The following is a 13,150-nucleotide window of genomic DNA, read 5'->3' as shown; positions in this document are numbered from 1 at the left end:
AGAGGAAAGGAAAAGTAAGAAATGTGAAGAAAATTCTAATGCAATTATAAGAATTTCTGAGATCCAGGTGTGTGTGTGTGTGTGTGTGTGTGCATGTGTGTATATATATTTTATTTAATCCCATAAGATACTTGGAATACTTACAGTAAATCTCCTCTGCTTCTAATGCTTTATTCAAATTGAGTTTTTATTGCCTACAACCAATGTCCTTATTCTGAATAGCCCCAAAACTTACCAGGATTACCAGGCTGGCCCTTTTGCCAATGCCCCACACTAGCTCTGTCCTAAAATAAGAATTTAAAAAAGAATCAGTCTGTGGTTTGAGAAGAGGTATGAGTAACCTTTTTTCAGCTTTCATCTCTGTGAGGCAGGGGACTAGGCAGGAGAGGAATAACAAGCTTAGAGAGGAATGTAAACTCCAGTGGAGTCCATTCTACCCTGAGATCTTTCAGGGGAAACAGATGGGAACAAGACTGAATAATAAAGGAGAGAATGAAACAGTGGGCTGGGTAACCACTTAGAAAAAAACAGGATATTGGGTCTTTTTGCTGCATTCAGAGCAAGCAAAGGGTTCACTAAGTGCCAGAAGTTCAACAGCAATCTCCATTTACTGAAAGCCATGAACATAAACACAATGCTGGGCTCTGGGACCACTACCCAAAACACAATTTTTGGAGACTTTCAGAGAAGAGTTTCAGAACACAAAAAATATACTGGATGCAAGTGAAACTTCCAGGCCATTATTTTCTGAGCTTTTCCTAGCATATCTGACACCACATCTTCAGTGCCACTAAAGTGTATGTAACACAATTTGCTACAAGATATTTCTTGTTGGGAGAGTATTTTAAAATATACAACTGACAAAGAAAACATCTGTTGCTCCTGGGATCGTAAGGAAAGCTGACATGATCAAATGACATGTGAACCCTTCATTATGCAGTTTTCTACGAACAATTATCTCAAAAAGGTGCAGAATTAATTATGTTCTCTTATTACACAAGACTGAGCTAGCAGATGCACACCTACACACAGGCTACTCTCAAAAAGCTAAGTGGCTGGGCTGTCAGATACGATTTTTTCAATTATAACTTCGGTAAATCATTTTTAAGAAAATTGCTTCCAAGCGGCCCCATCTTATTCGAGTCTGAAATGAGGACTAAATTTAAACCAACTTCCTCCTTTGGAAAGAGCCCTCTTTTCAGTACAATCTCGAATTAAATCGTAATATAGTCACATAGGTGGCAAGAGATGTTGGCAAATCACAGGCTTCATTTGAAAGATCTATTCAGGCTTGTTTGTATCTAAGGGTGGACGCACAGAGTCAAACCTCCTGGATACAGTGCAGTGTAATTACATGAGGAATGGTCCAGTGGACACATCTCAATAGAACTTGGCAATTAGGTACTTTTTCCGAAGTTATTTGTATTTAAGACACTGTCTATCTTCTGAGAATTTTAAACAAAATAAAGATTCACCTTGGCATATTAAAGACATGGGGTCCAGACCCAGATGGAAATATAAATTCACGTTCAGATACCACTGAAGCTAATGCTAACCAAGGAACCTGAGATATACTTGACCAGTGATTCCACCACACACACGAGAGACCTTTACCTCACAGTTTACCATTAAGTGCAACAGATCCATGTGTTATATTTTGATGAAATATTTTATAAACATAGATGAGCTACTTTCCTAGACCCTGGAATTTTCCACATGGAAATTCATTTCACTCAAAAAGTTTGTAGTCTCATTCCCCAGGCAATAAATCGGAGCTGAATAACAGTCCAGAGTGATTTAATGGTTAAAAGTATTGATTCTCTACTATCTGGGGGTATTAGTGTTATAACAGTCCACCTATTTCTACAGAAAATGCATGTGTTAGCTTAGATTTGAAGGCAGATCCTTTTCCATTTAAACACAACTTACTATACCAAACCACCTGGAGGATTCCATTACTTATACTGCAAGGGTTTTGTTTTCCCTTTTTATTCGGCTTTAAATTTGTCCTATGGCTTTTGAAAGCCTCTTGCTTTGAACTTGGGGGAAGTGAAAAATAGCATCTCCATTTTACCTATTCTTTCCATTTGTTCTTTTAATCTTACCATAGATACTTTCTGAGGTCTTGTAACTTCTCAGAAATATAATTCTCAATTCTCTTAACTTTTTGTTTCATTTTATTTTTTAAGTAAGCTCTAGGCTCAAGGTGGGGCTTGAACTCACGGTCCTGAGATCAAGTCATATCCTCTACAGACCGAGCCAGCCAGGCGCCCCTCTTAACTTTGAATTTTAAATTCCATTTACTGGCTTCTTGGCTGATGTTTTCAGTGTTTTATTTGTTAACTCAAAATTTCACAGAAGTCCCAGGTTGCAAAGTAAACTTTTTGATGTTCATGCATTCACTCACTGAATATATATTAAAGTTAACTCTATATTAGGCTCTGACTTAGGCACTGGAGATATAGTATAGAATAAAATAATGCCTTCATAAAGTAGACATCCTGGTAGGAAAAAGTGAACATTTCTCATTGCCATGTAGTATTCCATTGTATAGAAAAATCACATCTTCTTGATCCATTTATCCGTTGATGGACACTTAGGCTCTTTCCATGTTTTGGCATTTGTTGAGAGTGCTGCTATGAACATTGGGGTACATGTGCCCCTATGCATCAGCACTCTAGAAGTTATATCTTGACTATTTCTTAAAATGCTTTTATGGTCTTTATTTCAAAAAGGGTTGACCGTCAGTCTTCTCTTTACCCAGATGGTCCATGACACCTAACAGTCTACTATGTACCAGGGGGCAAAAGGTGAATCCAGAAGACAAAATCAGAAAGGTGAAAGGCAACCAAAGAGTAGGTGTTAAACTAATATGTATCAGTGATAATGGGGAATTTGGAGATGAAGAGAGAGCAAGAGGAGGGGAGAGTGATGATAGCAGCAAGAAAGGGCTAAGGGATATATAGATATATTACATTTATATCGTTTGCATTTCTATTATGCAAATGTGCCTTCTTCTACAACCCATTGATTAACATTCCACAGAGTTTTCAACCCACTAAGAATCCTGTGGGATTCAACATTTTTATTTGTGTGAACATGTAAGGAAAGGGGCTGGGTTTCACATTGGTCTGATAGCAGAGCAGAGTTGCAAAGCAAAGCAAGAATCCATAATCTGGGGTTACCATCAGAATACAAACTTGCCTAGAAGGTGTAGTATGTTTAGAAAGAGCAGAAGACTTTTCCCCAGGGCATGGAATTACGGGGAAGGGTGGTCCAAATATATCTAGCCTTCATAAGGCATAGCATCCCAAAATTGAGAGAGAGAGAGAGAGAAAGAGACAGAGAGAAAGAGAGAGAGAGAATGAGAGAGAAGTTTTGAGTGATGAATGATTGGGAAAAACAAAACAATAAAGGTTTTGGTGGTAAGCTTCAGTTCCCATTTGCCTTTAAAATGCAGTTGATAAGGGGCCCTCTGAAAAAAAGCAATACTTCTGAGTGCAGCTATAATGAAATAGCTTATATTGAACTAACCCTCTAGTAAAAAGTGAAGCTGGACAAAATACACAAAATAACTGTTTGAAAGCACTGGAGGACAATCTGCCGAGGGAAGACTTGAAGGGCTGTGGTCCCTGAGCACAACAGCGTGTGCTCTGCATTTACCCAAGTATCTTCTTGAGGGAGTTTGCTATTTCATTGTGAGGTGGAAGAGAGTAGAATAGAAAGGAACAGTCTTACTGGGTCAGGAGACAGAGGATGGAGTCCAGGTGAACGAACCACCTGGGATTTGAGGAGTAAAATCCCAGAGAATAATTGGTAAGTGCCGCAGTGTGACCTTGGAGGCATGAGCCCAACGTGAGCCCACGCAAGTCAGTGCTCCAAGAGACTCAGAACAAAATAGCAACTGGGAGGGTAATGGCAGAGCAGAGGTTTCAACCACCATGCAGTACCGAAGAGAGGGAAGGTGGAGTTCAAGCCCCACCAAATAGGGGAAGTGCTGGGAAACATCTAAGGCTTTTAGTTGAGATCCTGGAAAAACCATGTCCTAAAGCCCTGGAGGTTGGGCAAAGCTGAAACAGAGCAGCCTGACAAAGCCGAAGAGGAGCTCTGGACAGGATGGAAGTGGCTGGACCGTGATCTGCCTGCCAGAAGGAAACCTAAGCCTGTTTGGAGGAAAATAATAGGACTGGCTTTCATAAGCGACATCTACATTTACACAAAAGTATGTCATCTGCTGAAGAGAAGGAACCGAATGACCACAACAAAACAAAACAACACAAGAGAAATAACAGATAATGAAAATAACCCAATGGCAATCAGGTATTGGAGTTCAAAAATCACAATGATTAATGGTCCAGCAAATAGGGGAAAAAAAAGAGATAAAAATTCAATCAAAGATTTGATATGTGGATCCTTAAAAGGAATAAAATAAAAAGGCAGGGGTTGAGATCCAATATTTTCCATTTTACTATGCAGAGGCATGTTCACTTTTACTCTCATTTCTTCTTTCCTCTTCAGTTGCTTCCTCTAGCACACCTCCACTTTTCAAAAATGGTTGTCACATTAGGCTGTCATAGCAACTACAAAAGACACATGTTGTTATAAAGTCCATCTGTTGAATTGGGAGATATGAAAGTATTTTCAATAAGAGATAATATAACTAACAGTGTATAGATTTTAGAATGACAGATATCTGTGCTCAGGCTCTGTCCCTACAAGTCTCTGTGATTATATACATGTTACTTAGCCATTCTGAATCTGTTTTCTGCTCCACAGAAATGGAGAGATTTTAAAAAGTCACTGCAAGCACTAAATGAGATGCTTTATCTAGGCAGAATGCTTAGCACAAATAAGTTCCCCCCAAACATTGAGACCTCCTTTGCTGTTTACTATCGTTAACAGAGAGAAGCACACGTCCCAAACTGGTTACTCTTGAACTTCAGAATGGTATGCCATCTACATATTGACTGTCATTTAATATCCTCAATCAAGATGAAGTAATATACAATGTGTATTCTTTCTCTGTCTTCCAAAGCGAGAAATGTTAATGGCCAACAAAATGCCTGCACAACACGGGTTAGTAAAAACAATAGCTCCTCGGGAAAAAAAAATGGAGTATTGCAAATATCTGGGACAAAACTCAAGGCAGCAGATCAAGCCTTTTGTTACAGAACGCTATGCATGCTCTTGCTTGCCTTTCAATAATCATTCCTATTAAATTATTTGTGCTTCTGACACATCTAATGAAGTCATGTTCGTGATCAGCTTACTCACAGGGTGTAGCATAGTACCTATTTTGTTAGGAAAGCTGTTTGTATAAACTGCAGCATGCAGCAAATACATAATTTCACAAAATGCTCATTATGCTTTCAGTGTGACAATCTTTGGCTTGAATCCTTTTATGCATATTTAGTCATTTTAAGATAGACTGTTTTGGGTACCGGTTAACAAAAAGATTATTTTTGAGCAAACTCCCTAACAAGCAAGTAGAATAGTAAACACTTACTAATGTAGCAAACTCTGAGCCATGTATTCTATCTGAATCTTGAAATTCTGGAGAAATGGTACATCTGTAGCTAAATCTTATATATCATTGAAACTGATTCTCATAAGCACATGGAAATAAACAAGAAAAAAACTGAATTAAGGGAGGTCATCTATAAATAATATTTTCCTAGGACACTGATAACAAACTGCAGGCTTGACTTCTAACTAATTATTTAATTGTTCGGCTTAGTGGTTGAATAATCATACCTTATTCATTCAGAGACTTTTCAAGTGAAGTCATGACATACACCTTTGCTGTTATAAATGATCTCCAGGCCCCACGTTTTAGGTCTCGGCACTAATTAGAAGTGAGACTTACATCACTCTCATGACCTTCTCGAAGGTTGTATGTGAGGTCGTGCTGAATGTCTTCCACGAATTTGTGAGCATATTCCGGGTAAAGGTCTAGCACTTCAAAGAGTCCTTTGAGGATGATGCACTGAAGATCACAGTAGGTTAAAGCCTTCACATCTGCGTTGGTCTTGATCACTTGGTCCTTAATTGATAGATTTGCTCCAATTAAGTCTCCTTTCCCTTGAAACAGTGAAAAAAGGAGATAGGTCAATTTTAAGGAAAAAGCAAGCTGAGACTGGAGACCTTATCTGACTTACAGGCTTCGCCTCTCTGAGATGACACCGCAAAGGAAAAAGAAACCTTCATCTTAGTGGTGTTGAGATTCAGGGTCTGGTAATTCTTTGTGGTGGGGGCTTTCTGCACAGTAGAATGTTTAGCAGCAGCTCATATCCCTGACCCTCAGTGGTGACAGCCCCAAATATCTTCAGATATTGCCAAATGTCCCCTGGTAGGCAAAACTGTTCCCAGCGAGAATGTTAGTCTACGGGGTAAGGTCTAGGAGAGCCAGAGTTGGGAGCTGTAGGTTATAGGTGGGCTCCAGACAGTCCTTCAGCATTCCAGAAATGACTTTAGACAGAGAAGTTGACATTTGTGTTAGTTTCCTCAACTGTCCAAAGGAAATAATAATGGCTCTGATTTTTTTTTAGTGCAAAAAGGCTCGGTATGAGACCATCAGGTGTGTATTAATAATTTTGATTCTAACACAGTAAGGTGGGCTTCATCATCAGCTTTCTAACATACTCAGGTTGTTTTATTTACCTCTAAACATGTCTGTGAGACAGGAGGGAGAGGGAGGAGGAGGTGCCCTGTCTCCCTCTTCTCAGAACTGGGAGGCAGACATAAGTATTGCCCAACATGGACAGTGAAATCTACTACATAAACATGTAAAACATGAGCTGCAGTTCTAATACTCTGTGACAGTGTAAAAGCCCAATTTTTCAATCAAAAAAGAAGGTGAATAAATGAAAACCATGAGCTTTTTGCTTGTGCTACTGCAGGGAGAGAGACATACCACTGCTTGGTGATCTGTGCCCACCCCACACCCAGCACCCCTGATACTTTGCCTGCAATACCTCCGCCTATCAGTCTTAGGCTAGATTCACCTGCCTGGAACTAGCTGGCTTCCTTGAGTTTATGATTACATAATATTGGCCAATGAATTTGAATCGTTAAAATCTTTCACCTGATTTGAATGAGTTTCGTTTAGCAGGAAGGTGAGCAAAAATGTAAGTGCTAACAAAAAACTGATTACAGCTTCAGATTTATTTTAGACGCAGCCATTACCAGCATCCTTGTAAGAAACTTGAAAGAAAATCCATTCAGTTCTCAGACAAACTTAGGTTAAAGCCTGAAGTAATATGAGCTAAGTTCACAGAGGATACTGGCATCAGATTCATGGCTACCACTTAGGAGTTTCTTTGCTTTGTCCTTCTGCCTGGGGTTTAAATTTTATTATTTCTTAAATGGCCACTTTTCTCCATTTCAGAGGGAATCAATAACCAACAATGGATCGACAGAAAAACCACCAAGCAAATAGTATCTTTGGAATGGTATAGAACAAATTGCCCTGTCCCCTGTTCAGTTAAGTTTTTAACTTCTATATTTTCATTTCTTTATTGTGCCCAGCATTTTGGGAAGCAAAGCCCAAAAAACTTGTATCAGGCTTCATTAAATTCTGTTTTATTGAATTTCACAGGAAAAAAGAAACATACCAAATTAACCAGGAATACCTGAAATATTCATAAAAATAAAACAGTTAAAATTGAACATCTGAAATTATTGGATTACATTTGAGTATTATTTTTCAATTAACATTAAACTTAAACCTTGAAGTTGAGCCTATTTGGCCAAAGAGAAAAAGGGCTAAAATCTACGTTTACAGATGCTAAGGGAATAAATAGCCACATAGTGATAGAGAAGTCAGGTTGGCTTTAAATGTTATCAACAATGCTAACCTTGGAAATTCTGTTTCTCACATATTTTATTAGAAATCTAAATTAGTGCTCAAAAACTCAAAGTTGGGCACTAATATAAATATATAGCCCAAATGCTTTGAATACAGCAGATTTTGGAATTTGTATATCTCAGGAGAATTTATCATGATGCAGTGTCTTGCCGCAAAGAACATTTACATTTTTTCTGTGAAGCAACTGCTGTTTGGAATGACTTTATTTATTAAAAAAATTTTTTTAATCTTTATTTATTTTCAAGAGCTAGAGGGAGGGACAGTGACAGAGAGAGAGGGAGACACGGAATCCGAAGTTGGCTCCAGGCTCTGAGCTACCAGCACAGAGCTGGACACAGGGCTCAAACCCACGAACCGTGAGATCATGACCTGAGCCAAAGTGAGATGCTTAACTGACTAAGCCACCCAGAAGCCCCTACGATGACTTTAGAGTCATCATACTTTCCTACCTAGGGTGACTGTAGCTTGACTATTTAAGTCATGATGACCTCCAGCTATAAAATACCACCAACATCTTGCCAGACTTGGCACCCTAGAAAGAATTCCAGTTTATTTATTCATTAAGTGAGTATTTATGAAGCACTGACATGTGTTCCAGACATTGTGTTGAGTCCTGGCAAGTTGAGCACTGGTAAATTACAACATGGTTTGCATCCTTGATGATTTTACAGTCGTATGGATTTCTCACTATCTTGATTTAGGACCTTCATCTAAGTGTCCTAATTACTCTAGGTCTTGGTATCCTTATTTCTAAAAGAAGAGAAAGGTCTCTATGGTCCCCTGCTACTTCCATTTTTCAGATTTCTATTAATGAAATGAAGGTGTACAAAGCAAACAATTTCTATCCCCGTAACAAATCCTTGCCTCTATGTCAACTGCCTCCCCAAGCATCTGATTAAGAAATGTCTTCATGTATTGATTGGACAACTGAGTTGCTTGAATAAGTTATGGCTTGACAGCTGTTTGGTGATCCTTCTTCTCTACAACATCATATATTAATTCATTTTGTTGGCAAAGTGAACATGTATTAAATATCTACAGATCAAATGTGAAGCCATGTGCTTAAGTGTATCAAAGTCAGTATTGATTTTAATTGGCCCTAAAAGACAATATTACCATAGGGAAAGTAAAATACTCAGTCTCCACTGAAGTAATGTTAATCACAGAGATAAAATATTAATAATTCGTTATCCTTGTGTGGATTTAGTCCCAACACCACACAGGAGTACTTAGAATGGTCATGTGGCAAATTTGCACTTAAATCACTTTTGATGTTGTGGAAACGAATATGTGAAAATGCTAATCATGAAAATCATAATTTTTGAAGGAAATTGGGGCCAAGAGCAAAAGGCAATGGATTAAGTCTTTCAGCTGTGAGGAGAATGTTTTAAATAAGAAAAACCAGTTGAATTATGTATTACAAACAATGCTAATTTATTAGAAGCCATCGTATTTGTACCTATTATGTTCTAACGTTATGGAGGATGCCTTCATATTCCCATTCCTAGTATCGTTGCTAGTTACCAAATGTAAAAATACACCATAATTACGGGATCAAAACACATTATATATATTTAAACATCATGCACTATTTTTGCTTACAAGCATATGAAGCCATACAGTTCTGGAAATATAACTATATGCCCTTTTAAAAGGAGGTATGTCGGGGCGCCTGGGTGGCTTAGTCGGTTAAGCGTCCGACCTTTGCTTAGGTCATGATCTCGCGGTTTGTGGGTTCTTGCCCCTCTTCTGGCTCTGTGCTGACTGCCAGCTCAGAGCCTGGAGCCTGTTTCAGCCTGTGACTCCCTCTCTCTCTGACCCTCCCCTGCTCACGCTGTCTCTCTCTCTCTCTCTCTCCTAGAAATAAAAAAAAAAAAAAAAAAAAGGAGGCTATGTCAATAGGCAGGCTATGAAACTTACATAGTCCTAAGAAAACCCATGGAAAAGTATTTTATGATTAAAGTTAACTTGTTAAAGCAAATTTAGGAATAATTATCAATTATAATTTAGAATCATGAAATAACAGAATGGCCTTTAACTTCACAGAGTTGATCAGTGAGGAGGAATGTTAAATTCTCTTAAAAACACAAACACAGAAAGCCTCACTCTAACACTGATAATGAACTGGCCAAGTTGAAAATAAACTCTGTCAGTTGCTCTTCCATCACTGCCTTTCTGTAAAGAGAAAAACATAAGAGGGGGAGTCAAGAAGCAAGCCAAAGCTTTGAAAGGCAAGCCCTACCTTTTCCCTGGTAGGTGGCCAGTTGAGTGCACATGAAGCAATGAGAAGCACCTGGCTATTTCACTATTTGCCAGCCTCCACCTTCTCACCTTTAACTGGGGATAATCACACCTGCCTAATGGGCCAGGAGGACTTAAATTGGATAACGGATATAAAACACCCAGCTCATATTAGGGATTAAATAAATTTTAGTTCTCTTCTTTCCTTTTCCAAAGTATAATCTGTCTTGAAGCTTACAACTAGAATCCAGTGATAGCAGGTTTACAGTGATTATATAGAATAGTAGGCATTGTTTAGAGGTGGAGAAGAGCACTGGATATGGAGTCAAAAGACCTAGGTTAGCTTTGACTTGGGAAAAACAGAAAATAACACTCTTATCTATCTCTTTGTGTTAGGAAGGCTTAAATAAGACCCCACATGTAAAAATATTTTATAAATGGTTAAGTTGTTTCTAAATCTTAGTTCTTAAATATATTAAAAATAAATGAGCCCCTTTTTATTAACACAAATTCCAAACAGTGGTGCACTACATTGGTGTTCAAAATATATTTATTGTTTAGATCACAACCTGTCACATTCATAGGCCCTCAATAAATATTTGAATAAATAAAAAAAGAAAGAGTGATTTTAAAAGAAGTACACATAAAATTGTGGGTAGGAATTTTTCTATATTAGCTCTACATGACACCTTTTGTCAGCTGACCTTTAAATGTCAATGAACACCAGTTATGTCTTAAAAGTTGGGAGTCAGGGCGCCTGGGTGGCTCAGTTGCTTAGGCGTCCGACTTCGGCTCAGGTCATGATCTCATGGTTCATGGGTTCAAGCCCCGTGTCGGGCTATGTGCTGACAGCTCAGAGCCTGGAGCCTGCTTCAGATTCTCTACCTCCCTCTCTCTCTGACCCTCCTCTGCTCACGTGTACTCTCTCTCTCAGAAATAAATAAAACATTAAAAAAAGTTGGTAGTCAGTTTTGTGGTACAAAATCTTCACAAACTTCTTGTGACTTTTCTTTGAGGGAGTAAAAAAAAAAAAAAGAGGCTTATGGCTACCTTGACAATATTGGGTTAGTGATTGCATTGAGAGATTATCCTCAGTGCATAATCATTTTTGTGTTATTTCTAGCACAGATGGGACCATTTTTATGTTCTTCTCTGACTTTGTTCTCCACAAAAATACAAAAATGCCCTTTTAAAATTGACCAGCTATTTCACTAAAAGGGAACAGGCATCATGACTAATAATCTGGCTTGAGGAATCAGAAAGAACTGTGCTCATTTTCTTATGTTATTTGGGCAAATTAAGCTAACATACTATTTAGTCATTTGTAAAATGGGGTATTCATACTGCTGGATTTAAACAAATTTTTTAAATGTTTATTTATTTTTGAGAGAGAGACAGAGCTCAAGAGAAAGTGGGGGAGGGGTAGAGAGACAGGGAGACAAAGGATCTGAAGCAGGCTCTGCCCTGACAGCAAAGAGCCCAATGTGGGGCTCAGTCTCATGAACTGTGAGATCATAGTCTGAGCCAAAGTCAGACACTTGAACAACTGAGCCACCCAGGTGCTCCTTGATTTGTTTTTAATCCAGTACTATGAATCCAGATAGAGAGTGAGCACACATATGCGAGCAGGGGAGGGGCAAAGAGAGAGGGGAAGAGAGAATCCCAAGCCGGCTCTGCACTGCCAATGCAGAGCCCTATGCAGGGCTCGATCCCATGAACCATGAGGAGATCACGGCCTGAGCCAAAATCAAGAGTCTGACGCTCAGCCGACTGAACCACCCAGGCATCCCAGTACTGGATTTTTAGCAAGAATGAAATGATATGCTGAATGTGACACTTAGCACAGTGTAAAACTCAGTATGTGGCATAACAATAATAATACATATTTGGCAGATTAAATCCATTTAAAGAATAATCCTGGTTCCATCTTTCATCCAGAATTTTCTTATTCGCAATAGTAGTATCCCCCACTTCCCCGCTGCCATTTTTTCTTTTTAACTTATTCTCTGGGGTGAAATTTCATGAAGCTTTTCAACACCGACGTACCAAGAATAGCCAGCACCATGCTGTCTTTAAGAACTTCCATGGAGCCTGAGCATACAAAGTAGATGGCCTGCAAAGCATCTCCTTGACGCAGCAGATACTCCCCCGGAGCACAGAAAGAGGTTTTGATGTGGAGAGACAGAGACCTGAGGCAGCCCCGGCTGGCACACTCAAAAAGGGACAACTGTAAGATCTCCTTGTTCAAATGCATAGTGATGTCAGAACGCAGCTCATCTGGAAAGTCTTTCAAAAGCTGTCAAGATGAAAGAAGAAATCAAGTTGGGGTAAGTCTAGTCTAATTGATACACTCTGCAAGATGTCTTACGGGGATGTTCTTCCCAAGGCTTGACCAACAAGAATATGGAAGAGGAAATATATGTATGTAATTGTCCTGGAGAGATTTTTTTAGTGACTGTGACCCCAGTTAGGTGCTAATTAAACATCAGCTACTAATAAGGCTGGGGAAATAGAATACATGGATAAAAAGACTCTAGAATGAAAGTGTATGGCTTACTGTGATATGGTTCTCAAAAAGACTCCTACTCGGGACAGAAGATATGGACTTTAGACCCACCGGTGTTTCCTCTAGAATTATGATCATATGAAGAGAAAAGAAACCGAATCATAAGTTAAAAGTATGGATTACTGGTTTGATTAGGGAGCGGTAGCACATTTGCTTGATTTATGAGGTACCTTTCTTACTGTGGTGGTCTAGTGTATTCTTGGAAGTCTACAGATAACACAAGTCCTGGAAGACATTTTCTTTTTCTACTTTGTTGGTTTTAAACACGTTAACTTTGTTGATCTAATATTTAAAGATTACACCATTTAATAGTCATAAGAATTGGCTCTCCTCAGAGAGGGTCAATGAGAATGAAAGTTAGTTGACCCAACTGACCAAAATAGCAAATTAAGGTAAAACGTCGGTCAACCCAAAGTGGCATAATGAAAACATAAGCCAAAGCAGATGAAAGAAAATAGACTGGGTTTCATGAGGGA

The 13,150-nt window shown here is 38.8% G+C and overlaps 1 protein-coding gene across 1 annotated transcript in view; it reads right to left on the bottom strand.

Moving 5' to 3' along the window:
* The window catches only part of KCNH8 (potassium voltage-gated channel subfamily H member 8), a 365,145-nt gene that overhangs the window by 48,049 nt on the left and 303,946 nt on the right, over positions 1-13,150 (bottom strand). The window contains exons 10-11 of the mRNA XM_039219708.1: positions 12,155-12,404; positions 5,867-6,081 (exon numbers count right to left, since the gene is read on the bottom strand). Of these exons, the coding sequence (XP_039075639.1) occupies positions 5,867-6,081; positions 12,155-12,404 (465 nt within the window). The remainder of the gene's footprint in view (positions 1-5,866; positions 6,082-12,154; positions 12,405-13,150) is intronic.

The sequence above is a fragment of the Hyaena hyaena genome, unplaced genomic scaffold (genome assembly GCF_003009895.1).
Source record: "Hyaena hyaena isolate Hyena2069 unplaced genomic scaffold, ASM300989v1 scaffold_839, whole genome shotgun sequence".
Classification (NCBI taxonomy): Eukaryota; Metazoa; Chordata; class Mammalia; order Carnivora; family Hyaenidae; genus Hyaena; species Hyaena hyaena.
Note: the sequence above shows the minus strand (reverse complement) of the source record. Positions and strands in the feature narration are given on the sequence as shown.